Below are 25,661 nucleotides of genomic sequence, written 5' to 3' on the forward strand. Positions count from 1 at the left end.
GACCCTTTAGTAAACCTTGCATTTGCCAACAGTTTATAGCCTAAGGTAATGATATTCTGTATCTATCATGTCTGTCTCCTAAAGAAGCATGAAGTCCGGCTTATTTCATCTGGACACTAAACTTTTCTTGATCCTGTTCCTCAGCTCATTAACATTCCAAATCAGAAGGTTCTTGTTCCCCAGCCAAGTTATTGGTCCTCATGTTATGTTATGTTAACTTTTGTCTTTTATAGCGCACGGCTACTCCATGGAGTGTCCCGGCGCTTTTAATACAACGATCACAGAGTAACACAACACATTGAAGCAAGGAGAGACAAGAACAGACTACTGGGCAAAAAGCCAGGTTTTAAGGCCCTTCCTAAAAATCAGTAGATTAGAGGAGCTGCGAAGTGACAAAGGGAGCGTGTTCCACATCTGTGATGCCAACAGCCCAAAAGAGCGGCCCCCTATGCGAGCCTTTTTTACTCGAGGGACCACCGCCAGAAACAGAGATTCAGACCTCAAAGACCGGGTCGGATGAAAAAAGACCAACCTCTTCTGGAGATATTTTGCCCCCGAAGCATGGAGAGCCTTGTGGGCCAGGGTCAAAGCCTTGAACACAATCCGTTTTCGGACAGGCAGCCAGTGGAGCGACTGCAGGAGTCCCGAAACTCTGGCGCGCCTATAAAGGCCAAAAATGGCCCGCGCAGCCGAGTTCTGGACCACCTGGAGTCGCTGCAAAAGGTAGTCCGGCAGGCCAAGATACAGGACGTTGGAATAGTCCAATCTTGAGCCAATTAAGGCCTGCACCGTTAACTTCCTGTGATCTACTGAAAGTAAAGGGAAAAACTTACGCAGCATCCTAAGCAGGCCAAAACAAGTTCTCGAGAGACCAAGAATCTGAGACCTTAACGCCAGGCCATTGTCCATCTTAATTCCCAGATTCTTAGCCAGCTGGGACGAATGTGCTGGAGGAAACATGTTAACCGGCCACCAATCCTGCCAGTCTGGATCGTGAGGGCAGCCGAAGAAGAGTACCTCAGATTTATCTGAGTTGCATTTGAGGCTGTTCAGCTGGAACCATTCGAAAACAGCCCCAAGGCACTCACGGATACTCTCTCCATCAAACTCTTCTCCTTTCCTGCACGTAAAAAGGAGCTGAGTATCGTCAGCATAGGATACGATCTGGGCCCCATGAGACTCCGCCAGTGCCGCGAGAGGGGTCATAAAGATGTTAAAAAGCGTCGGGCTCAACACAGAACCCTGTGGAACTCCGACTCCCAAAGGCGGCATCACGGCAGAGCTGGGTGGGGCCCAGACCGTTTGTCGGCGACCGGCCAAAAATGATCTAAACCAACTGAACACCGTCCCCCTCAGACCGATCTCATGGAGTCTGATGAGGAGACCCTCGTGGGGGACGGTATCAAAGGCCGCCGACAAGTCCAGCATAACAAGCATGGCTTTGCCTCCCAAGTCCCTGCACCTCTTTAATAGCCTCAGACACCTCCAAGAGCACCGTCTCGGTGCTTAAATTGGGGCGGAAGCCAAATTGAGTAGGATGCAGGAGACTGTAAGATTCCAGGAAATTGGAAAGCACCATATGAACATGCTTCTCGAGAATCTTCGCCAGCGCCGGGAGGAGAGAGATTGGCCTATAATTGGCCAAAGCCTCCGGGTCAAGACTAGGCTTCTTGAGAAGGGGGATGACCATCGCCTGTTTCCAGGCCTGCGGAACCACCCCCCGACTCAAGGAAAGATTAAGGAGCGGGTTCGCCAGTGGGTTTATAACATCGGCCATTTTTGCAAGGAATTTGGCCGGACATGGGTCAAGAGGCGAGCCCGACTTAAGGTTAGCGATACATGCCAACGATGAAGAGATCAAAAGAGGTGGAAAAGCCGCCAGGACTGGGCCCACAAAAGGCCGCGAACCTGACCCATCTTCAGAGCTCCAAGGAACTTCAAAGACCCTCAGGGGAAAAGAGTCCTGGATCAATGTGATCTTGGTGGTAAAAAAATCAGCAAGAGCCGAGACCCAAGAGTCCGGTGGGGCGGCCTGAGTAGAATTAGTTTGTGCGGTTGTGAATTCCCTAACAATTGTGAAAATCTCCTTACAGGAGTTGGAGGCCGTCTCTATCCTTCTTGCATAATAGCCCTTTTTCTCCAGTAGGATGTCACGATGATAGGCCTTAACCGCGATCCTGTAAGCAAGCCTGGCCGCTGGATCATACTGGGAGCGCCAGGCTCTTTCCGCCACCTTACACTGCCTACGAGAAGCCGACAGTGCTTCGGTGAACCAGGGGGCAGAGACCCGTTTCGATGTTGCTCGGGGGGCCATCACGGGGGCCAGATCGTTCAGCCTCTCCGTGAGCCACACCTGCAAGGCCTCTACATCCCTCTCCAGGTCACCCGAACAAGGGCAGGGATGATCACAGGATGCCTGAGCCAGCATTGCTGGAGTCACACGATGAAGGGCCCTGGAGACTCGCCCCCGCTGTCTAGGAGCGGTACTAGATGGCTTACTGGTACCTAGTACAAACAAAAAATTCGCCAGGCTATGGTCCGACCAGAGCACCGGCACATATTGCTAACATACCCAACAACACAATGTCCCAGACCATCCTACTTCATTCTGTAAAGGCCTTTGCATTTCCAAGCCCCATTAAAATGGTTGAACCCAAGCAACCACACTTCACCAGACACATAAGGAACAATATCAATGAAACCTCATCCCCACCAGCAGAGCATCCAAACCCGCACACTTCCCCAGCGTGGGGTCTGAGGAGACTTCGCAAAATTATAAAGGACGGACAGCTGCCAGTCCATTATCCAAAACCTCCGCACCAGCTGGTCATAAATAAGGCCCCAAAGTTTTCCATGTTTACTGATTTGTGCAGATACAGTCAGAAAATAGTGTGTGTCTGGCTGTGTTTTTTTTTTCTTTTCAGTGGAAAAATACAGATAATTGCCTTCTTGTGAGCGACCATCCATGCGGTTATTCATGAATTCCAGGCCAATCGCTTTGCAGAATGACCGCATATGTAGCTTAAAAACAGGATGAGATTTCCTTAAATAACGCCATATCTCAACCTTTGTGGTATAATGGTAATATTTTCATGGGGGTGTATTGATTATTATATTTGGCTTTGCAGCGTGGTAAAACCAGACGGGCATTAAACTATGAGTGCACATTTATCAACTAAATAAATGTGGGTATACATAAGTTGCAACTTCATGTGTTCATAAAACTCAAAATAAATATACATAAATACAAATAAGATGGTAATAAATATGGATAAATACAAAGAGAAATGTTCAACAAATAAATACCATAAAACTCGGAGTCCAATCATAAATTACAATAAACTAACCACCTTTTTAGGAGAGGAGTAGAACTTTCATATAAATATTTCATATACATATTTGGGAATTATAGACCATGTGAAGAAATCTCTAGTGGATCCATTCGTTAGTTCCCGATTTCCAGTGCACGTGACCGATCCAATTGGTACATTCTGTACTAAACATGCAAGACTTGCTGAAGTAGGCAACTTCAACGCGAACTCTTCTATAACTCAATCAATTCCCTGGTCTAGGAGTCTTCCTCCTTTTTCAGTAGGCACCTGGCCCAACATACAGAACTACGCTGAGTGTGCAATTAAAAAAACCTTCAACTCTCCAGGCTGTTTATACCACACTACAGCTTATGTGATAGCAATCACTTTCCATAACAAAGCAATACTGCATTTGAAAACCTAAGAGAATAGCTGGATCGGTAAACTACACCTCAAAGCTGCTGTGAAGGAGACGATCTCTTGAAACAATCGCGAACCAGCATGCTATCTTCAGAATTCCAACTAGTTGGAGAACGTCCACCATTCTAGAGATGCATCTTATTGGCTGGACATCTTGATCCCCACTGAGGGTTGTACTAATCCTAGACGAAATATGTTCTTAAAATGGTTTCCACCGCAAAATAGGATAGTCAAAAAAGAAGTTGGTGCCACAAATTGAAATCCGGGATCACTAATCAAGACAATGTAAAACTAGTCTATCAATGTTTATTGGTTCTTCATAGTTTTAACACAAAAAAAGGCCCAAAAAATATTTTTTTCGGTTACATTTCTTTGAAGCAGTGCAATGTGCTAACTAAGGACTGGGTTTACAGAATATTTACCCAAGTGTGTTGCAAGCTATTTTAACGTGTGGCATCCGAAAGACTGTTTCATATTCTATGCAAGGCCCTGAAATGGAAAGCATAAGACTCTGCTGCAGATGTGCCTTGTGATCTTGGCCAACTACATTCTTAAGAAATCAATGATTCTCTTTTCTATGTGACAAAAACAAACGTTATATCTCATTCAGTAGAGCTGTGAAAATCTTCACTTGGGTGTATGCTAGGAGCACGCGGAATTAACACCCATAAAAAAAAAGTTATGTTTCCAGGACGCATGGTCATCAGAATTAAACGTGCCTACTTGGTTTATATAACACTTACGGCCCCAGCCTATTTCGAAAAGCTCACATTTTTGGCAGCTAAAGGAACCAAGACACAGGGGAACGAACTAATTAAGCTTGGTTCGCCTAGTTTCACAGTCAACAGCTAAACCATCTTCACCGAATGAAAAAACATTGTACAACATTTGTCTCCGATTGTTGGAGTCGTCCTGTCTCAGCTCTCACTGGCTCTATCTAGTCTGAGCTCTCAGGTTTACAAGTCTAGGGCTCTTAATTCCAATCTTTAAACAAGGAAAACAAAAAAGCACAATAATACTTTTTGGGTTCCAAATATTTTAATAAATGTTCCTAAAATCGAAGGGAAAACAAAAAGCAATAAACGAGAACAAAAAATACTTTTTTCGTAATAGTTTATTGATTCATTTTCACAAAACAGGGGGAGATAGCAAAAAAGATTAACACATGAAATAAAGCAACAGAGTAAAAAGGAGCTAAAATCGGCACCACAGGCAAGCTCTAGGAAGCGGTCCGGGATGGTGGTGGCCAGCAGGGACCGGAGGCCGAGGATTGGATGGGGCCGCTGCTGCCAGTGGATGAAATCTAAAGTCTGGCCTCCCACTTGGAAATCCAAGTATGGTCTCAGAGCTTTCTTGTGCACAAAGGAGTCAAGGCCGCCATCACCGAACCAAAAACCCAGTAAACCGTTCCTGTTTTGTGACCAGTGACCAGTGACCAGGGACAGACCAGGTTCCTCCGCTGTGTGGGATACACAGAGGGTATATTTGGAGCTACATTACGACATCTGTAAACAAGCAGGGTAAGCCACCGCGGCGGCCGTGAAGGACCTTTTTTTAGACTTCCTCTGTGGGCCGCACAGTTCTGGCGCGCCTTCCTCAACTGCAGCCAAAGGCCAGCTGCGAGGACCAGCACTGGAGAGAGGGAACCTCTGGAGACAGACCTTTCTCTTCACGAAGCGCCTCGAAGGACTTTTCAGTGGCCCATGCTTGCCAAAATAGACTTCCCTCAAAATAACGACGAGAACAAAACACAAGGCCTACAATTTTCCAGAGTAACGTCGTTCTCATTTGGACTTGCCCCATCCCTAAAATCAAAACTACAGGGTGCACTAAAGAGTCTTGGATCATCGGAACGTCGGTGCGTTAGATGCATTTTTGCTGGACAAGGACAGTTTCACTTAAGCCTCCCAGCCCGAGAGCTACACCGTTCGCTTCTGCACTGTTTCAGGTGGTTTGTCCGCCTCCCACTTAAAGACAACTGACCTTACAATATTTGAGCTGCACAATTATGGAGGCGCTGGCTTCATGAACACACCAGGGCTACAAGACGTCAAGGCTACAGAAGGAAGCAGATACCTCTGCTCCGATTGTACCACCAGGCTCCAAGTGCAGAGCAGCATGAAAGGTTCACATCAGAGCTCTAAGCCTCAAGTTAGGAGGACCACACTGGGGGGTGTGCAAGGGAGCATCAGCATCTTCTGGTACCACCAGGCTCCAAGGGCAGAGCAGCATGAAGGGTGCAGATGATGGGGCTTTAAGCCTCAAGTGAGGTGGACCACAGAGGGGGGGAGGTGCAAGGGAGCATCAGCCTCTTCTGATAACACCAGGCTCCAAGGGCAGAGCAGCATGAAGGGTGCAGATGATGAGGCTTTAAGCCTCATGTGAGGAGTGAAGAGGACCACGCTGGATGGTGTGATGGAGAGGATCTGTGTACCACACCCTTCTTGGCCAATCCGTGGCAATCAATATGTCTTGTGCCCAGTCCTAGCGATTCTTCCTCAGAACCTGAGGAATCAAGGGTATGGGAGGAAACGCGTAAAGAAGCGGACAACTCCAATCTAGTTGAAACGCATCCTGCAAAGCTCCTCGCATCAGATACTGGAGACTGCAGAACGACAGGCACAGCGCGTTCTCGTGAGTGGCAAACAGGTCCAACCGAGGAAATCCCCACATCCTGAAAATGTGGCAGACTACCTACGGATGGAGGCGCCATTCGTGATCGTCGAGAATTGCCGACAGACTGTCCGCACACATATTTAGCACTCCTGCTAGATGATTCATAATCATGCAAATCCGATGGCCCTGAACCCAGGACCACAGCCGCATGGCCTCTCTGCCGAAGTGATACAACCCTACTCTTCCCTTTGTTTATTTACCACATCATGGTAGTGTTGTCTGTCAGGACCGGAACCAACTGACTGCAAAGGGAGGGACGAAAGGCCTTGAGAGCCAAACAAATCGCCCGCAATTCCAGAAGACTGATATGAAGCAATCTTTCCTCTGGAGACCAAAGACCCTTGATCTCCAGATCTCCCTGATGAGCAACCCACCCCAGAGTTGAGGCAGCCGTAATCACTGTGGCCACCGGAGAGGGAGGTTGAAACAGCTTCCCCTGAGACAGGTTGCCTGAAACGCTCTACCATAACAGATCCGCTGCAGTCTCTCTGGAGATTGTGACCACCTCCCTGAGATCTCCGTTGTGCTGAAACCACTGCCTGCAAAGGCACCAATGGAGTGCCCTCATATGCCAGCGTGCATGGTTGACCAACAGTATGCAGGAAGCGAACAGACCGAACAGGCGTAAGACCTTCAGGACTGGAACTTCCGCTCCTTCTTGAAACAACGGAATCATAGCCTGGATGTCTAGAATCTTCTGAAGAGGCGGGAAGGCACAATTCACAGTAGTGTCCAGTACTGCCCCTATGAACAGGAGGACAAGTTGAACAACAACCAAATTGTTATCTGCAGATGATTCAGCACCAACTCTGGGGACTTTGCCTTGAGTAGCCAGTAGTCCAGATAGGGGAATACCGGAATCTCCGCCCTTCTAAGATGAGTTGCAACCACCACCATCATGTTTGTGAAGGCTTGCGGTGCGGAAGTAAATTCAAATGGAAGGACCGCAAATTGGTTGTGTTGGGATCCCACCGTAAAACTGAGATACTTCCAAAACGACTTCAGGATGGGGATATGGAAATACACATCCTGCAAAACGATCGACACCATCCAGTCTTCCTGCTGCAGTGCCAGAAGAACCTGAGCTAGGGTCAACATCTTGAGCTTCTCCTGCTTGAGGTAAAAATTTAAGACCCTGAGGTCCAAGGTCAGTCTCAACCGCCCATGCTTTTTGGGGATCAGGAAATATCGGGAGTAACACCCCTGACCCCTTTCCTGCTCAGGAACCACCTCTAATGCACCTTTCTGAAGCAAGGCCAGGACCTATTGCTGGAGGAGCACAGATGGTCCTCTGAACACCAGCCCTGGTGAGGAAGGTAAGGAGGGGGAAACTCCTGGAAAGGAAGGACACACCCATTTTCTACAAGATTCAAAACCCAAAGATCTGACGTAAAAGATTTCCAATTTTGTGGAAAATGGGACACCCGACCTCCTACAGGACCAACATGTTCCAAGATGGGGAATCTAGAGCTGCTTCCCTGGAGAACCGGTGGGAGGAACAGGAGAGGAGGAGAAGGACTGTTGCCGGGCTGCCCCCACATACGGCCTCTTCCCTTCCCTCTGTACGACTTGTACAGGGGGTTCTGCTGCTGCTGTTGCTGCTGACGGCCTCAAAAGGAAGCCATCTTTCCAAAACCACAAAATCTCCTGTAACCATAGCATCTAGACAGGGATTTCAGGCCTAAGGAACTTGCAGTAGCCCTGCTATATTTGAGGCTTTGCAGAGCAGAATACGCTTTTGTCCCAAAGGGCCTGGATCTATCAAAAGGAAGATCAAGTAGAGAGGCTTGCACATCTGGAGAAAACCTTGAACTTCTCAACCAGGCGTACCTCCTGGTAGCCACCGAAGAACCCATCCCCCTGGCGACTGAGTCCGCTGTATCCAGACCCGACAGAATCACTTGACGGGCCACAGTCCACGTATCAGTCAATACCTCCAAGAAGTGCCCTTGTACATCATCCGGGAGCTTAGGAAGCCACCTCTTTGGCTGAGTCCATCAAAGCGTGGATATATCTTTCCAACAAGCATATGGCGTTTGAAGATTTTAAGGCCATGCTTGCCGAAGAGAACACCTTTTTGGCTGATTGCTCCAGCTTTTTGGAGTCTCTATCCCCCGGGGTGATGGGGAAGGATCCTGCCGACTGTTTGGAAGAACATGAAGCTTTCTGGAGAAGGGTGAGAGGTTAGAAAAGGCGGATCCCCTGGAGCAGGCTTATAGCATCTTGCCACTGTTCTTGAAACTGTCAGGGCAGACAAAGGCTTCTGCGACACTTCCAAAATCGGCTCCGTTAATGCCTCATTGAAAGGAAACAAAGGCACAACCACTGAAGAAGAGTGCAACACTTCAGTCAAAAGATTAGACCGGACCTCAGCTGTGTGCAACTGCAGATCCAACAGATCAGCAGCCTTCCTGATGACAGTGTAATGAGGAGCCAGGTCCTGAGAAGGCAAGGGGAAGAGAGCTCCCACTCCGGGGAAGTGTCTACACCACTGGCCTGCTGAAAACCCTCGAAGTCATCCACAGAGTCAATGATTTCCCCCTCTTCAGCTTGCTCCTGCTGTCCTTGGAACTCCTCTTTCAGCAGCCTCTGGACCTCCCACCTGGAGCGCATCTTTAGGGTCGGGGGCTGCAGTTGCAGCGCCAGTGAATCGGCACCGAAGGAGAACCCTTAGTAGTGGTCAGTGGAGCCACACAAAGCCGGGAAGACGTTGGCCAAAACCAGACGGTGCTGGAGATTTCGGTATCCGCGTCGAGAACCTCGGCGCCGGGAGATGCCATGATGGAGTCATCGACATGAATGGTGCCTAGGCATAATGTTGAGAGATGTCCAAATTATATGCAAGCGGACCCACGGGGCCAGCTAGCATGCCGGATGGGTTAGCCACTTTGGCAAACATGCCAAACATCGCATTAAGAAAGTGAGATGAGTCTGCACCCGGACCCAGAAAAGGTGAGTAAGGATCTGGAGCCGCCTGGTCTGGATCTGACCGAGGCAGAGAGGCGGGTTGCGGCGTCAGTGACGCCGTGGCAGGTGAAACTAGAGGAGCTGGAGACTACTCCCTGGGCGCTGGCGAATCCCTTGGCGCCGAAGAATGGACCAGAGTCGCCTGCGGAGAAGGAGAGGGCAAGACAAGATGTAATCTTTACCTAGACGCCGCTGGATTGGAGAAGCCAACCTCGAAGACTTGCCGTTCGAAGAACAACAACGGAACACATGACGACGCTTCCTTTTGTGCTTCTTTGACAACCTTGCGGTGTGCCAGGTCGTCTACTTCGAATTGGATCTTTTTTTCGGCCGCTGTTCTCCTTTCTCACCTGGACCATGAATAACTTCGCCTACCTCTCCTTAAGCGCCTTCAGATTCATCCTTCGACAAGACTAACATACTTCGGCGTCGTGATCTGACGACAAGCAGCAAAGGCAATCTTCGTGGGGTTCCGTGATTAACATATGACCCCAACACTCCCCACAAGGCTTGAACCCTGACTTCTTTTGGGTAGCCATAGCACTGCTACACTACAGATAAAAACTGATACAGTGTAATATCCTAAAGAAATTGAGAGTCCCACAAATAACCATTAAGCGTCAACGGTGCGGAAAAAAGGGAATGGACGTCAGCACGCGGACGAGTTCTTCTTATGGCTCCAGTGACGTCATACGGAGTTGCAAGCGGAGCTGTGCTATTGTGATGTCGATGTGGGAGAGCAATGAAAAAGTTTCTGTGGAATGCTGGCGCAGGAGTAATTGAAAAGGTGAGGAATCCACAGGCAGATGTATCTATCAGAATATATCAATATTAATGCAACATAGTACAATATACCTAAGGGTGTATAATTTATGCCTTTGGTTTGCCCTCTGCAAATTAGATGAATTTCCTTAACCACACAACTCCAAATAAGGCACTAAACCTGAGCAAGCAGAGTTTATGTAAGGTTCAATAAGGGTATCTTAGGGGAGAAGATTTCCTCATCCAGATTTTCCAGAGCCTGATAAGTACAGTAATAGTGCCAAGATTGACAGTGCCCCACTTACTAGCACCCACACCAATAGGCTGATTTGACATGGAGCTTAACACCGAGGCTCTTTACAGAACTCGCGGGGGTCGGTGGAAGGCCCAGTTCAGTGGGCCAGAACTGGGTTCCCCAAGAAGAGGGGCTAGAACCCGGGAGGAGGAGCTCGGTTTTCCCAGGGTTCAGTTTCAGCTGATTAGAGTTCATCCAGTCCTGGATGTGGCGCATAGCCGAGTGAAAATTTTCTACCGCGTTCGGGGAGTTGAGTGGGAAGATGATTTGCAGATCATCAGCATAGTTATAGACTGTGATGTCCCAGTTGCGAAGTGAGTGAAGCAGGGGGCGGAGGTAAAGATTGAACAGTAGAGGTGACAGGGAAGAGCCCTGGGGGACTCTGCATGTCGTGGGGGTTTTGGGTGCTGCATAAGGGCCCAGCCGGACAGCTTGAGTTCTGCCAGACAAGAAAGACTGAATCCATCTGAGGGCGGAGCCCTGGATGCCAGCCTGTTCGACACGGTGAAGTAAGATGTTGTGGTCCACCGTGTCGAACGTGGCCGATAGATCCAGGAGTACGAGGGCCTGAGGGGTCCCCGAGTCGGCGTTCCTCCTCACCGTGTCAAGAACAGTTAGGATGACAGCCTCGGTGGAGAAGGAAGGCCGAAAGCCTGCCTGATTAGGCTCCAGGTAACATGAGGTCTCAATAAAGTTGGAGAGGCAACGAGTGGCATGTGCTTCGAGTAATTTAGAGAGGTAGGGCAGAAGCGATATAGGGCGGTAGTTGGACAACTCGGCTGGGTCCGCGCCAGGCTTCTTTAATAACGGGACTAAGATGGCCTGTTTAAAAGTGCTGGGGACGATGCCAGTGTTGAGCGAGCCGTTCAGAAGGGGTAAGATGCATTTGGGTAGAGAGTGACAGACGCTCCGTAGAACCGGAGGGGGGCAGCTATCATTCGGGGAGCCCGATTTTATCTGGGACGCAAGCTGTGCCAAGGAGCCAGGGTTGAGGGAGGGGAAATCCGTGAGGATAGAAGAGTTATTGAGGGGGGTATCGGGGGTGATGGTCTGTGGGGAAGTGGGGATCGAGGCTTTGATTTTATTAATTTTTTCAATAAAGAAAAGGTTGAGAGCATCACAGGTTTTTTGGGTGGGAGTTTGACCTGGAAGAGTTCTGTCATCAGAGGTAAGTTTGTTCATAATTTAAAAAACTTCTTTAGATTTGTTGTCTGAAGATGAGATTCGGTTAGAGAAGTGGGCCGATTTAGCTGAGGCAATTGCGATTTTGTAGTCACTGCGGGCTGAGATGTATTGCAATCTATCTGATTCAGAGTAGTTGTGTCTCCATGTCCTTTCCATCTGGCGTACCTTTAGTTTAAATTTTTTGAGGTCGTCCGTAAACCATCTGTGGGAGTTGGGGTGTCTGGTCGGGGGGAATTTGATTAAGGGGGCAAATTGGTCGCTGGCTAACTTCAGCCAGGTGTCTATGTCACTTTCTAGCTCGTCAATGTTGGTGCACAGATTGGGGGCAGGCCGTGAGTCGGAGAGTGTCGTAAGAAATCCTTGGGAGTCGTAAGACCTCCATTTGCGAGAGAAGCCGCCAGCTATCAATGGGGCGGAGATTCTGCCACTGATCGTGAGAGTGGTGTCAATTAAGTGGTGATCTGACCAGAGGCAGGGTGAGACTGATGGGGGAGAGAGAGTGAGATTTTGAGTCCAGATCTGGTCCAAGATGTGGCCCTTGGTGTGAGTGGGCGAGGTGATTAGTTGGCTCAGGTTGAGGCTGGTGAGGGCCTCAAAGACCTCTGAGGCATGGGGACCGGCGTTGGCATCATTGAACCAGTAATTGAGGTCGCCGAAGAGGGCGAATCCGGGATTGGAGGTGAGAAGTGTATAGGTATGATATGCCTATTTCCATACTTTATGATGCAGTGACGGGTTGGCGGATGCCCCTTTGAGCTCAAAGCATCCTTGTTCATCGTGATGAGCTTAAGGCTCCATTAGGAACGGAGTCTGGTTACGCTACTAGAATAACCCAAGTTAATCAGTCGCCTGGAAAGAGGCCGAAGTGCTGAGAGAATCCGAACTGTGAGTCCAGGAAAGGGTAGTCCCTGAGTATTTGGCTTGGGCAATATTCCAGCATTTTCCCCATGCAAAATGTTCCTTCATTTTTGTGAAACTTTTTCGATCACCTGTGTTCAAATTGTACACGAGCTGTTCCCTAGAGTACAAAAGATACACAGGATACCTGCTCAGTGCATTTCCCTTTACAGATTCTAAAGAAGCAAAGGCAATGTTACTGCTGCAGCACATGCTGCCACAGCACCCTTCCAGCTGCAGAGTTGCTGAGAAACACTTTCTGCTCAAACCTGTTTCCCAAGGGACAGAAAAAACGGCCCAAAGATACTGCAGGGGAGAACAACTCGAAACCCTTTTCTTGGGATTTATGCAATTTTAAGACTGCAAAATAAAACTTTTGCCCAGGCCTACATGGTACATCACTAGAAAACCTCACCCGAAGACAACTGAAAACACAAGTCTTAAAAGAAGACATGCAGCCATGCGAAAGTGAGGACAGGGGTGTAAGATGCAGAGCGTTAAACTCTTGTGGAAGATCACTCCTAGACCATGAGGTTAAAAAAAGAATGGGAAGAAAATTCAGGAGTAACATTAGAAGATATTTCTTCATAAGTAGATTAATCAAAGCATTGAGCAGCTTCCCAGCAAGAGTGGCTTAAAGAGAAACAAGACATGAAGTGAAGAAGACCTAGTACAGATAGAACTATGCTGGAAATTTCAATGTTCCATTGCCAATGTGCTTCTACTACATCTAGTTGCATCACAAGGATTTGGAGCTATATCTGTCCAAAAAGAACAAGAGAGGAGATTTTATTGGTTAAATGTAAATAGCGACTAAAAGCTAGCCATTATTGAACACAAACAACCATTTACAAGAAGCAACTGGATTGTTATTAATCGCAGCTCGGCAGAAGTCCAAACACATCAGCAATCTTAGGAAGAAACCAGTACCAGCCTGTCCACGAGTGATGGGAACAATACTACAATCCTACTAGCCAGTAGTTTGGGTATATGCTTAGTACGTAGTGCGGGAAACGGAAGACTCTAGTGTGGCAACCATTACACTACTACAGACTCTGTTGGTGTTTTGCAGCTTGACACACATACCTTTCTTCTGCTGCTAGAGGCAAGAGTGAGGCTTCAAAGCAGAGAGGGCCTAGTTTGTTAACCGCATGCGTGCGGGCGGAATTCCGCCCGTACGCTGGATTTTGCAGATTCGCATGTTACGTGACGAGCTGGGCTCGTCATGAGCGTGCGAGGAGGCTACGCCATGACGAGCCCAGCTCGTCATGAGCGTCGAAGGGGTTAAAAACAACGACTAGCAATTTACAGGAGTCCCTTGAGGCACCCTCAAGGCATACAGGTGCACTATGAAAAAAACGGGCGTTGGAGGCAATCCTCAATTGCATTTCCAGCAGCAATGCTAACTTATTGACAAACACAGTAAGAGCACTCAGAAAACAAGCAAACTTCATGAATAAACAGAACCAGTTAAACATAGGTGCCTACCTGGAGATATCAAGAGTAAGCTGCCCTATGAGGATAAATAAAAGACACGGAGATCCGTGCTGAGAAGGAGAGCCCATCCTTCTGCCTATGGCACCAGACCAGCGTTTAGTCGTGGTATTATAACAATTTATATTGCTCACTATCCTTATGTAGGCCGCTGAAGCACTTGTTCACATTTGTAGCATGCTACACTATGTTGGTGTATGGTTAAGAGTGTGCTGTCTTTGTTTCAGCCAACGTAGTAAGTGTTTTCATGCCATTTGTGTGTTTGAAGCAAGGAGGTGCATGTGTGTGTTTGAAGCGAGGAGGTGCGCGTGTTAGAAGCGAGGAGGTGCGTGTGTTTGAAGCGATGAAGTGAGTGCATTTGAAGCGAAGGGGTATGTGCGTTTGAAGCAAAGGGGTGCATTTGTGTGTTTGAAGCGAGGAGGAGGTGCGTGCGTTTGAAGGCGAGGAGGTGCGTGCGTTTCAAGCGAGGAGGTGCGTGCGTTTGAAGCGAGGAGGTGCGCGTGTTAGAAGCTAGGACGTGCGTGCGTTTGAAGCATGGGGGTGCATGCGTTTGAAGCGTGGGGGTGCGTGCGTTTGAAGCGAAGGGGTGCATTTGTGTGTTTGAAGCGAAGGGGTGCATTTGTGTGTTTGAAGCGAAGGGGTGCATTTGTGTGTTTGAAGCGAAGGGGTGCATTTGTGTGTTTGAAGCGAGGAGGAGGTGCGTGCGTTTGAAGTGAGGTGGTGCGTGCGTTTGAAACAAGGGGGTGCGTGCATTTGAAACAAGGGGGTGCGTGCATTTGAAACAAGGGGGTGCGTGCGTTTGAAGCAAGGGGGTGCGTGCGTTTGAAGCAAGGGGGTGCGTGCGTTTGAAGGAAGGGGGTGCGTGCGTTTGACGCAAAGGTGCATTTGTGTGTTCGAAGCGAAGGGGTGCATTTGTGTGTTTGAAGCGAGGAGGAGGTGCGTGCGCTTGAAGTGAGGTGGTGGGTGCGTTTGAAGCAAGGGGGTGCGTGCGTTTGAAGCGAGGGGCTGCGTGCGTTTGAAGCAAGGGGGTGCATTCGTGTGTTTGAAGCAAGGAGGTGCATTTGTGTGTTTGAAGCAAGGAGGTGCATGCGTGTGTTTGAAGCGAGGAGGTGCGTGTGTGCGTTTGAAGAGAGAGGCTGCGTGTGTTTGAAGAGAGAGGCTGCGTGTGTTTGAAGAGAGGCTGCGTGTGTTTGAAGAGAGGCTGCGTGTGTTTGAAGCGAGGCTGCGTGTGTTTGAAGCGAGGCTGCGTGTGTTTGAAGCGAGGGGCTGCGTGTGTTTGAAGCGAGGGGCTGCGTGTGTTTGAAGCGAGGGGCTGCGTGTGTTTGAAGCGAGGGGCTGCGTGTGTTTGAAGCGAGGGGCTGCGTGTGTTTAAAGCATGGACAAGTAGATTTAGGAAGCAACCTGCCCCCATGGATATCTAGATATTTTATTAAATTCCACACCCCTGAACATGTTACTCTGTGTGAAGCAAAAAGCCCAGAATTAATATTTGAATATGATATGGCCAACAGTGGACTTAATCAAAACACACAAATAAACACACTATTACTATCTTACATTATCACTCACGCACTCCCTCCCACATACACTCTTTTTCCCTTCACTCACAAACTCCCACTCTCGTACTTAATCATTGTCATTCAGCAAAGAAGGAATCTGGCGTGGCGCTGGCCATTGGAATCAGCAGGCTGTGATTCCAAAGGAGGAGCCAGACAAAGCAGCGAGCCCAGGTTTGAAAAGAGCAAGACCCACCTCAATCCCTCTGGGGGTGCACTGATGCGTGCCTTGACAGCATTCTTTTAGCAGATATACTGTGCTGCTTGAGGCATATGCAGTATGCCAGATACATACAATGGACTGCGCCTATGTTAAGGGGTCATAGTTGAACGACGCCCCTCACATGCACAATCCAGACATCTACCTACAGAGTGCTCTGCTTTTAAAAAACACTCTGCAGATGAATCCCTTTTCAAAGCGAGTGTTCAACATTATCTCAGCCATTAGAAAGAACTATGGCTTTCCAATACCAGAGATAGACCTACACTAGCGCTGCACATAAGGAATATGCTGACAACTGGTTGAATTGTGCCCCTTACAAGAATCATGAGGGCTCTTGATTAAAGTAAAGAGGATGTTGTGAAAGCAGAGAACACTCTAGTGAGTAGAACTGATTGCTCCGAAACAGCGTTGGGGGAAGTCTTGAAGAGGGTATAATTGCATCTTCACACATTATTTCAGAAACTGAGCGGCAGCCATTTGAAGAAGAAAAAGCAATGCAAAGCTTTACAGAGAACCTATTTATCCCAACAGGAGAATCTCAAACATGACGTGCTACCCACACACTGACACCACAGAACACGTTTGTAAAGTCCTGTTGAAGTTGCATTATAGAATTGGGACAATACTACAAAGCACTCTTCACAGTTCTCTTTACATCATCCATATTTGCAAATCAAATACTTACATTATATGCAGATATTTAGAATGGGACAAAGTGATTCATGTTTCATCACTCAAGATTTTGGTTTTATGTCAGATGTGGGTTGCAATGTCAGCACCCTAGTCGACAGACCAAATCTCCTCCCTGGGTTATTAAGATTATAGGCAAAGACAAGCCCTCCGGTACTCTCGTCACTTCAAGCTGTGCACAGCCAAAGGCCATGATTAGCAAGATACAGTACATTTTCATAGAAGTTGAATAAAGTATGTCATACCAAAACTAAAATTCACTATAGCAAAACAAGGTTAATGTGAAGTTATGGTTAACTTTGGTTATAAAATCTTAACGTGCTACCTCAGAAATTCACTTAAATAAAATACAGATAAAGTACAGACGTAGTTATAAATGATTTACAACCGAAAAAACAGTGAAATTTGTAATTTATGATTAGCTCTACATTTAATTACTTGCACAAAAGCTATGCTAACCACGACTCGCATACCAAACGCAATGCTCACGGCCTTAGAATATTCACACCAGTAAGTAGCAACACATACGAACACAATGCAATTAAATAACACATCCTTAAACCATTAAATAGGACTACGTTCATAGTCAACTCTTTCAAAATGTTATGGGTAATGTCATATACAATCTCACCTGAAAGAATATTTACATTTGCAATTGAGACTGTCACATCAAAGACAGGTTCATGAGCCTTGCATTTGATGTGTGAGTTATGGGTTCGCAGGGCTGCTGCAAAGTTAAGAATTGTGGAGCAAACCATAACTTGGGATTTTCACTGCTTTATCGGTTTTAATTTATAAGCCTATCGGTGCAATAGCTATGTAGATTTGTCATCAGAAAATGCACATTTATTAATACAATATGCACTTTTAAATTACCAACTGATTCCCAATACATGCCTAAATTTCCACGTAGGGAGAAAAGGAGCAAAAGCATCAGCCAGGATGGAGACGTTACTTGAGACAAGGAGCTGGGCCTCTACGGCAGCTACCGAGGCAAGCACAAAGGATGGCAACATTGTTGTCAGGCAGGCAGTCGCTTATTGTAATGGCATCTCACTTAAGCTACAGGTGACATGGGCACTGGCTTTGTACCTAAGGCACCTCTTCACTCAAGTTCACTACAGACACTGCCATTAAGTCCTGAACTTTTCTCCTACAAAACTCTTATTCCAGGTGTGTTCATCTAATTAGTCCAATGGAAGAAAATTGCAAAAAAACACAGTTGATGGACAGAATGTAGAAAATGTTCATACATTCACCCCAGTACAAGGATCTGGGCCTAAATCCATCGTTTTTTTGCACTCCACACCACCCTGGGTTAGACACTGGCTTTATGCAAATCAGCTCTGACCCTGTGCCTCATGGGAATATTAAGATTAATATTAACAATATTAAGACACCCAGAGTGCAGGAGGCACTCATGTAAAGGTCGAGGACTGGAAACAGTGGCTGTATTGACCTGGAGGGAGGTGGTCAGGCAATGTCGCTGAATGCCCAAATACAGACTCTATAATTTAGCGACTGGTCTGCTCTTAAGGTTCATAAAAATAAGAACCTAACCAAACAGTACAATGACTGACTAATTGATATCTCCATTGTATCACTTCTTTGCTTACAGGCTTGTCTCGGTTCCTCTGACTGACAGATAATTTTCTTATTGTGATTTTTTGTGTTGTAAAGTGATGGAGCGAGGTTCAGAATGATATTTTGTTCTGACTCGCAAAGTTAAACTTCCATAATACCATAACTGTATTAATCAGTGTGTGGTGAATTATTAACCAACTTAGTTTTAAAATGCATGTACATCAGAAACACGAGGGACTAACTCATGTGCTCTATGTTGCAAAAGTAAGTGCGTATAAAATAATAAACTAACCTTGTCTATTGTCTTTGTCAGTATTAAATGCGGTTGTTTAACTAATGGCATGTGCTTATTTGTGTGCTTATGTTATGTCTTTACGTCTTTATGTGGCATAAACTCGTGGAGAATTCTGAGGCCTATAAGAAGAAGGTTGATATAAAATGTTGCTTTGTGTGCACAGCTAGGTAACATATATTAATGGGTTAATATTTAGCAAAGGGGGTGGGTAACAGAATGGGTCTCAATTCTCTAATTAATTAATGTCTTGTCTTTGTTTAAATAATAGTTTTCGAGTGAGGCCTAAAGGTACATAGAAAAGATGGCGTTTTCGAGACCTGTCCAGAAAGAGCCCTGCATGGAAGTGGAAACTTTTACCACGTTGACAAGTATTTGCAAATTCAAAAAAACTGTGCTAAACGTGCTCTTCGAAAGACAGATTCAAGGACAGGAAGCGGCAAAGTTTGCCAAACTAAGGAAGTCGTGAACTGTAACTCGTGAAATGTTTCATTTTCGAGGAAGCCAAAAGTCACGAAAAACAGTGGACAATAGAGTCTAGGAAAAGGCTCGATTTTGGTATGGAGACGTGATGACACGTAAGCCAATGAGGACACTGGATGGTAAAGAAATGTGTTCATTTTAGTGAAGATTAGCTAGTCAAAAAGGTATAAAACTTGGCCCCATGGGCAGGAGGGCGCTTCTCGCTTTCCGATTCCTGATGGGCGTGACGTGCTGTTGGACTCTTTGGCGCACGTAAGGATAGCAGACTTTAATGATTATTCCTTTTTAGGTGGAGCGAGTTTTAGACAGGGAAATAGAATTTAGGGAATGGAAACTGTTATTTTCTTAATTCATGCTAACTGATTTGTGCCTTTAAAGTGTCGGTCTATTATGTTTTCTCCTTAATATAACGCTGTTTACATTTTACTAATAAAATAAAGATTCTTAATGAGATGCTCATTCTATGATTAATAAAGTTGATAAAATTAGATTTTGAAATGACAAGCTGGTCTTGTTTATTCATGGTCTAGTTACCATCAGTTGATCCATTTACCTAAGTGACTTAATTAAAATGATAAATGATTAAAACCATGGTAAGAAATGATAAACTGCAGATGTATATAAAATTGTAAATAGTTTGTGATTAGTCCTGTTTAATTAGGTCATATGATTCAGTCGCCCGAAAAATTGTCTCGTTGGTATATGGGCCTTGTGAGTGATTTATGATTAATGATGAGTAATGTGGAGTTAGGTAGCTTTGGTAAGACAGTTTTCCTTAGGGGCTCTGGATCAAAAGCAACCACTCCCACATCAAGTTGTGATTAAGCTATGTATTTCTTAAAATTTTTAGCATATTAAGTGCAGTGCTGTGTTTTTTTCTACTAAAAATACAATATTCTATTTGTAGAGATCTTTTTTTTTTTTTTGCAGAGTTTTATATAGCGCGAACTAGACCCGAACCGAATCAGGTATCAGAGCGCTTTACATAGCACCAGTTACGTTACATGAGGACATACATTCATTTTTTTTTTTTTTTTTTTTTTTTTAGGCACAGGGAGATTAAGTGATTTGCCCAGAATCACAGGAAGTTTTGGCGTAGTTACCGAGACTCGAACCCAGATCCCCAAGTCCGAGGTCGAGCACCCTAGCCGTTAGGCCAAGGCTTTGCTTATTACTTGTTCAGTTTAGTAACCTTTTTAATAACTATATAATAACATTTTAATGCTACAACTCCGTCACCAAGAGGGAACTCTGTCCTGTCCCCAATGATGAATGCGCCAAGCATCTCTTATGGGTACACATAGGCAATGGCTGTGGCTAAGGTGAGATATAAAAATGGATACTGAGCACCAAGACCCAAGTAAGTTGACAAACAGTTTGCAAGCAACTTCCACCTTAGAATACAAACAGGGTACCTAAAGAAAGTTGAGCGAAAGAATTACCACAATCGTTCAATTCGCTGGATTTCTGAACATTCCATAATTGGAGAAAATAGACAACAAGCATTTGCAACGCAATAGGTCTTGCATTACTGATAGTTTGAGGCATTGGCTTTGCAAATAATAATGCAACGCCAATAGCTCATACTTTCAGTAATGCGAGGTCTAGTGCATTGCAAATGCTTGCGTAGTGAGCCAGGAACCAACATTGTATGTCTCCGTGCAGTACCGCAAGCTGCTCCTAGAGGTCCATAGTGAGCAATGCACCAGCACTGCACGTCTAGGTGCAGTACAGCAAACTGCTCCTAGAGGTCCGTAGTGAGCAAGACACCAGCACTGCAGACCTCTTTTGGTCACATATGGTACTGCACCCTGCAGAAGATATGGTAAATCCACCCTACCCGTATTGCATTGCATGCAAGACAGTACTACGAGTACATTCAAATAGCTATGTCCATGTATACAATTAGTAGCTTTGAAATGTGATAACATAATTATTCCATTAATTTCGTATTAGGTTGTACTCTATGTGGAGCTGATGAAGAGGCATTTATAAAAGGTCTCATATAAATGTGAGATGTTCTAGTGAGCAAAGTAAGCCCTGCCAGCCTAGGTTAGGACCAAGTGTGTGTCTTGCCTGAAGCCTGTGAAGAAAATTGTGCCTTGAGGCTGTGATTAAAACCTAGGGAGTAACAACACATGAAACATGGTGTGGGGGGTGTCCTCATGGAAGGTTACAAGAGACAAAGCGGTACTAAAGAGGGACTACTTAACCTATTGACCAATTAAAAGCCACCATTTACAAAGGACAGGGGCCAATTTAAAAAATGGGAGGAAAGCGGGAGAAGCTTTCTGCACAAATCCTGTATACAGCATGTATTGAAGCGCAGGCGGTGCCTAGGTGAGACCTAAAACGTGATTGACGTTGTTGTTTATGAGCGTTAGATTAAGATTGAGAAATATTGTATATTTGCAATTTCATTTTCATAGATTTTCACTACGTTCTTCAAATAAAAGTTAAATATCCACCAGCATATTTGCACATATATGTCAGAAGAATTAGACTGTCCCAACTAATCACCCTGCTCATGTGTACGCGCCAAGGCCAGCATAGACTTCCTAGTTTGAGAATGTTCTACAACAGAACAGATTAAGACATTTCTCCAAGCATATATATTTTACCATAGCCAGACTCTGCATATATTCGATCCTCACGGAGCCCAAAATCACTTGCCATTGTCTTAAACGTGTACTTTTGAGAGAGGTCAATGGGCTTGCATGTTAAGACACAAGATGCTCAAATCATTTTGTGCATCTCAAAAATCTCTCGTAAACAAGAACATTCCGTCCAACTGAATGAAGTTTCATCTAACACAGAAACATACCCATTCATATCACTGATATAAAACCTCAACGAGCCAAATCATACTCAGGTCTGAAATGGATTAATCAGAATTATTTGAAAATGTCATCCACGGACTACCTCAGGTACTCCAACACCACAGCAACGGTAGAGTGGCATCGGTCAACTCACACTAATTTGGAGGGAGCCACCGTCTTCAATCACATTCACCCTTTTAACATAGTGCCCACACTGACTTCAACAGGGTCCATTGTTGCACACCCTGACGGCACAAGGGTTTGCAAGAGTCAGCAGCCTGTACAAGGTCTACGGCTTTATTACCCCAAAACTCATGTACAGAGACAGCCTGCATGACCTTATTGGTCCACCTCTTGACTTTATGTTAGCAAGATTTATTGTATGCTCACCTCAGTGATTTGAAAGAAAATGGAGAAGTGCTAGCACTCTATTGTAATCAATGAAGGATCCCTCCATCCAGATGTATATAAAGTAAGATGATTTATTAAGATGTTGAGTTCAAGAGATGTAATTAAGAGCCCCACCAGGAGCAGCCTACCCACTGCTCAGTCCATCCTCCAACTGACTTTCTCACACATCCAATATTCTACAGCATCATCACACACCAACATTCTACAGCATCATAACACACCAACATTCTACAGCATCATAACACACCAACATTCTACAGCATCATAACACACCAATATTCTATACCACAGACACTCCAGCTGAGCATCAGATACAACACACTCACTATCCACGGTACCCGTTTGCTCCTGAAAAATGCTGGTAGTCCTCCATTAAATCTATTGCAGCAGGGCTGACAAGCCCAGCTACTCTGCCTTTCAAATGGAAGAAAGGCGGGTACTCAGTACCAGACAACACCTGCCCATTTAAAGCACTACTCATGCTAGTTGTTTGTCAGGGTTGCCATGCGTCTCAGTGTTGTTTTGTTGTACAGCACGGCTACATCCCCTGCTTAAGCTGCGATTTGCAGAAATATTCAAATAAATAAGCAACGCTGCAGCACTATCCGTTTAGTTTACGAACCAATGTTTTCAGGTACATTTGATTTCAGTAAAAGAGAACTACAATTTACCAACATGCATTTGTTTTTTAAAAAGGAAACCCAAACTAGACCACTGCCTCCTTGGCGACAAGAACTCGCCTCATGTTTTTTCCCCAAAACGAGACACCACAAAAATCCTGCGTGAGGGCACATTTCTGACTGCGATGCCCAGCTAGCTGAGCCGCACAAATAAGAGGAAGGAAGGAAGGGGGGCGGGCTACTCACAGGACGCAGAGGGCATAGGCCCCGGTGACACTCTCGCTGTCCCGCACCAAGAAGCTGCCGTCCTTCCCGGCCTTGGCCAGCAGCTCCTCGGCGGCCGCCCGGCTCAGGTCCCGGTGGTACCAGAGGGGAGGGCTGGTGCCGGGGAGGGTGCCCGCCGGCGCTCCGCAGGCCATGGCACCGGGCGGGGGGCACAGCTGACTGGACTCCCTCCAGGAAAGACAGAACCACCCCAAAAAAACACTGCGAAGTCCGGACTTCCAGGTCCAAACGAAGGCTCAGCTCAAAAAAAAAGTGAGCGTCTCTGAGAAAGTGTTCTTCTGCGTTACTTTTCAGTATAAAAGTACATTTTAAAGAAATCCCTTTTCGAAGAGAGTGTCACTGTGGTGGCCCCAGCCGGACCCGCCCGTGACAGCATGCCTGGCAGGGGGAGAGAGGCATGCGCTGCTGCTGGAGGGAGGGACGGGTGTCTGCGCCGCCCGGAGCCCGGAGCCAGCCTGCCAGCGAGGAGGAAGGAGGGCAGTGTTTGTGCGCGGCAGGGGCGGGAGTGGTGAGGGGGTGAGAGTGTGTGTGCTTCCTGATTCTGTACACCGCCTTTGAGTGGCGGACACCTGTCTGGGCTCACTGTCCCGGGACAGTCATTGCTTCACACTGAAGCCGCTGACCGTTATTACAGTTTAACGGGCGGCTTCGGTCCCGTCAACAGGGTGAGGAGCCGGTTAGAACACCGGAGCACAGCCACACACACCCCGGGCTCGCAACCAATCACGCCAAAGAAACTAGATTCTATCAGTGGTGGGAGAGCCAGATACGCTTGGATTGGTGGGAGGATCTCTTAGCATGGGATTGGGTATGGGATTTCTCCATCACTATTGGCTTATTGGACCATCAGTGACTACCATGGTAGTTTGCTATTGGCTGAGAAAAGACTTCCCAGTAGCTCATTGGCTGCGCTGTCCCAGCGAGTGCAACTCTTCAGAATAACGTGTTTGCTGCTCCTAATTTCTTTCAGTGTCCTGGTTTCTTCAAAACGGAATAATTCTGTTATTCTACTTCAGCATCATATCTCCAACCAACTGTATCACCGTCAACCAAAACCTTTACATGGGTGAGCACTCCAAGTTCAAATGTAGGAAACCTGCATAGTCTCTACCAAAGTGAGGGCAATTATAAGGGTTTTTTTTTATTTTTTTTTTTAAACTTTATTTTTGTGCAGGCAGTAAAGGATATAGGTGCGTCAAGCCCCCAACAACACATCAAATTTACATTTATGTCCCCTTTTCACAGCCGTCGTGCCCACATCCCTGGGGCCGGGCGGCAACTTCTGATACTTCAAGTAGTGTATTTTAGTGCTAAGGCTGACACTTTCCACACGTGTCCCTCCAATCCTGCTTTTCGTTTTCTACCCGCAACTCCCCCCCCCCCCCCCCACCACCCCTATGAATCAACAAACTGGTAGCTGTTCCTCCTAGAAGGGAAGACAGTCAGATCTTCCGTCTCTATCAATGAGTCACTTCTTCCTCAGTGCCATTCACGTGCAATAAACAGTTGCTTGTCCCCCCGTCCATTTCGTTGTATAACACCCAATATGTGCGGTACCTCCGAGATCCCTGTGTCCCTGCCCCCCTTCAGGCACTTATTGCTTTCAAGTGTTCCCCTCTACCCATCTCCGCCCTCCCTCCCTCCCTGTGTCACCCCTTATCGCCCACTTCCAGGCCATGATATTGTCTCCACTTATTCCACACCTTTCGGAATTTCTTGGGACAGCCCCTAGCCTTGTATGTCACCCGTTCTGCTGCCATATATAGGTCCAGCCCTCTCCTCCACTCCTCTATGTCCGGCCTCTCTGCCACCCCCCAGTATTTCGCAATGTCCCTTTTGGCCACTACTAGTGCCAGCACCAGGAAAGTGATATGCGGGCGTGGCAGGTCGACTTCCGTTACCATTCCCAGTAGCGCTAGTTTCGGGTCCAGTGTTAACTCTATCTCCAGTACCTCCCCCAGCTCAGCGAAAATGTGGGACCAATATACTTGTATTTCTGCGCATGACCAGATGGTGTGGTAAAAATCTCCCTGGGCCGCTCTACATCTAAGGCATGTGGCGTCCGTTATCCTGCCCATCCTGAGGAGGCGCCTTCTATCGAAATATGTCCGATGTAAGACGTTCAATTGGATCAGCCTCAACCGTGATTTAATGGCCACCTCCCGAGGGTGCATCAGTATTAGCTCCCAGTCTAGGTCCTCCATTTCCCCTACATCCGCCTCCCATACACCTCTGAGTTTCGCCAGTGTCCCCAGCATATTATTCGTGAGTGTTTTGTATGTGAGGGATACTGCCTGGTGTACCATCTGTTCCTGCAGGAGTCTCCCTTCTAGTGGTGAATACTCCGGTATGTCTTGTAGTGATACCTTCTGTGCGTTCCAGGCATGTGCTAGCTGTAAGTGTTTGTATTGTTGTGTGTGGTGTAATCCATACTCCGCCCGCAGCATCGCGAATGTCTTCAGCTCACCGTTCCGGATCACATCCCCAATAGTGGATATCCCTATGTCGTCCCACCTGGTGAAACCTCTCAGTTTTTGAAATTCCGTGAGCCACTTGCAGTGCCATAGTGGCGTCTGACGTGTTAGCCGCCCCTCCCACCCTATGGCTCTCGTAGCCCGTGTCCACGCTCGGATTGTAATCACCGTCGCGGGCAAGAGCGTTCTCCCTGCCTTCCCACCATATAGATAGTGG

General features: G+C 46.7%; 1 protein-coding gene across 1 annotated transcript in view; it reads right to left on the minus strand.

Annotated features, from left to right (window-relative positions):
* Positions 1–23,685, minus strand: part of INPPL1 (inositol polyphosphate phosphatase like 1) — a 755,507-nt gene extending 731,822 nt beyond the window's left edge. The window contains exon 1 of the mRNA XM_078658619.1: positions 22,932–23,685. Within this exon, the coding sequence (XP_078514745.1) occupies positions 22,932–23,104 (173 nt within the window). The 5' untranslated portion in view covers positions 23,105–23,685. The remainder of the gene's footprint in view (positions 1–22,931) is intronic.
* Positions 23,686–25,661: the final 1,976 nt, after the last annotated feature.

This window comes from Lissotriton helveticus, chromosome 8 (assembly GCF_964261635.1).
Source record: "Lissotriton helveticus chromosome 8, aLisHel1.1, whole genome shotgun sequence".
Lineage (NCBI taxonomy): Eukaryota > Metazoa > Chordata > Amphibia > Caudata > Salamandridae > Lissotriton > Lissotriton helveticus.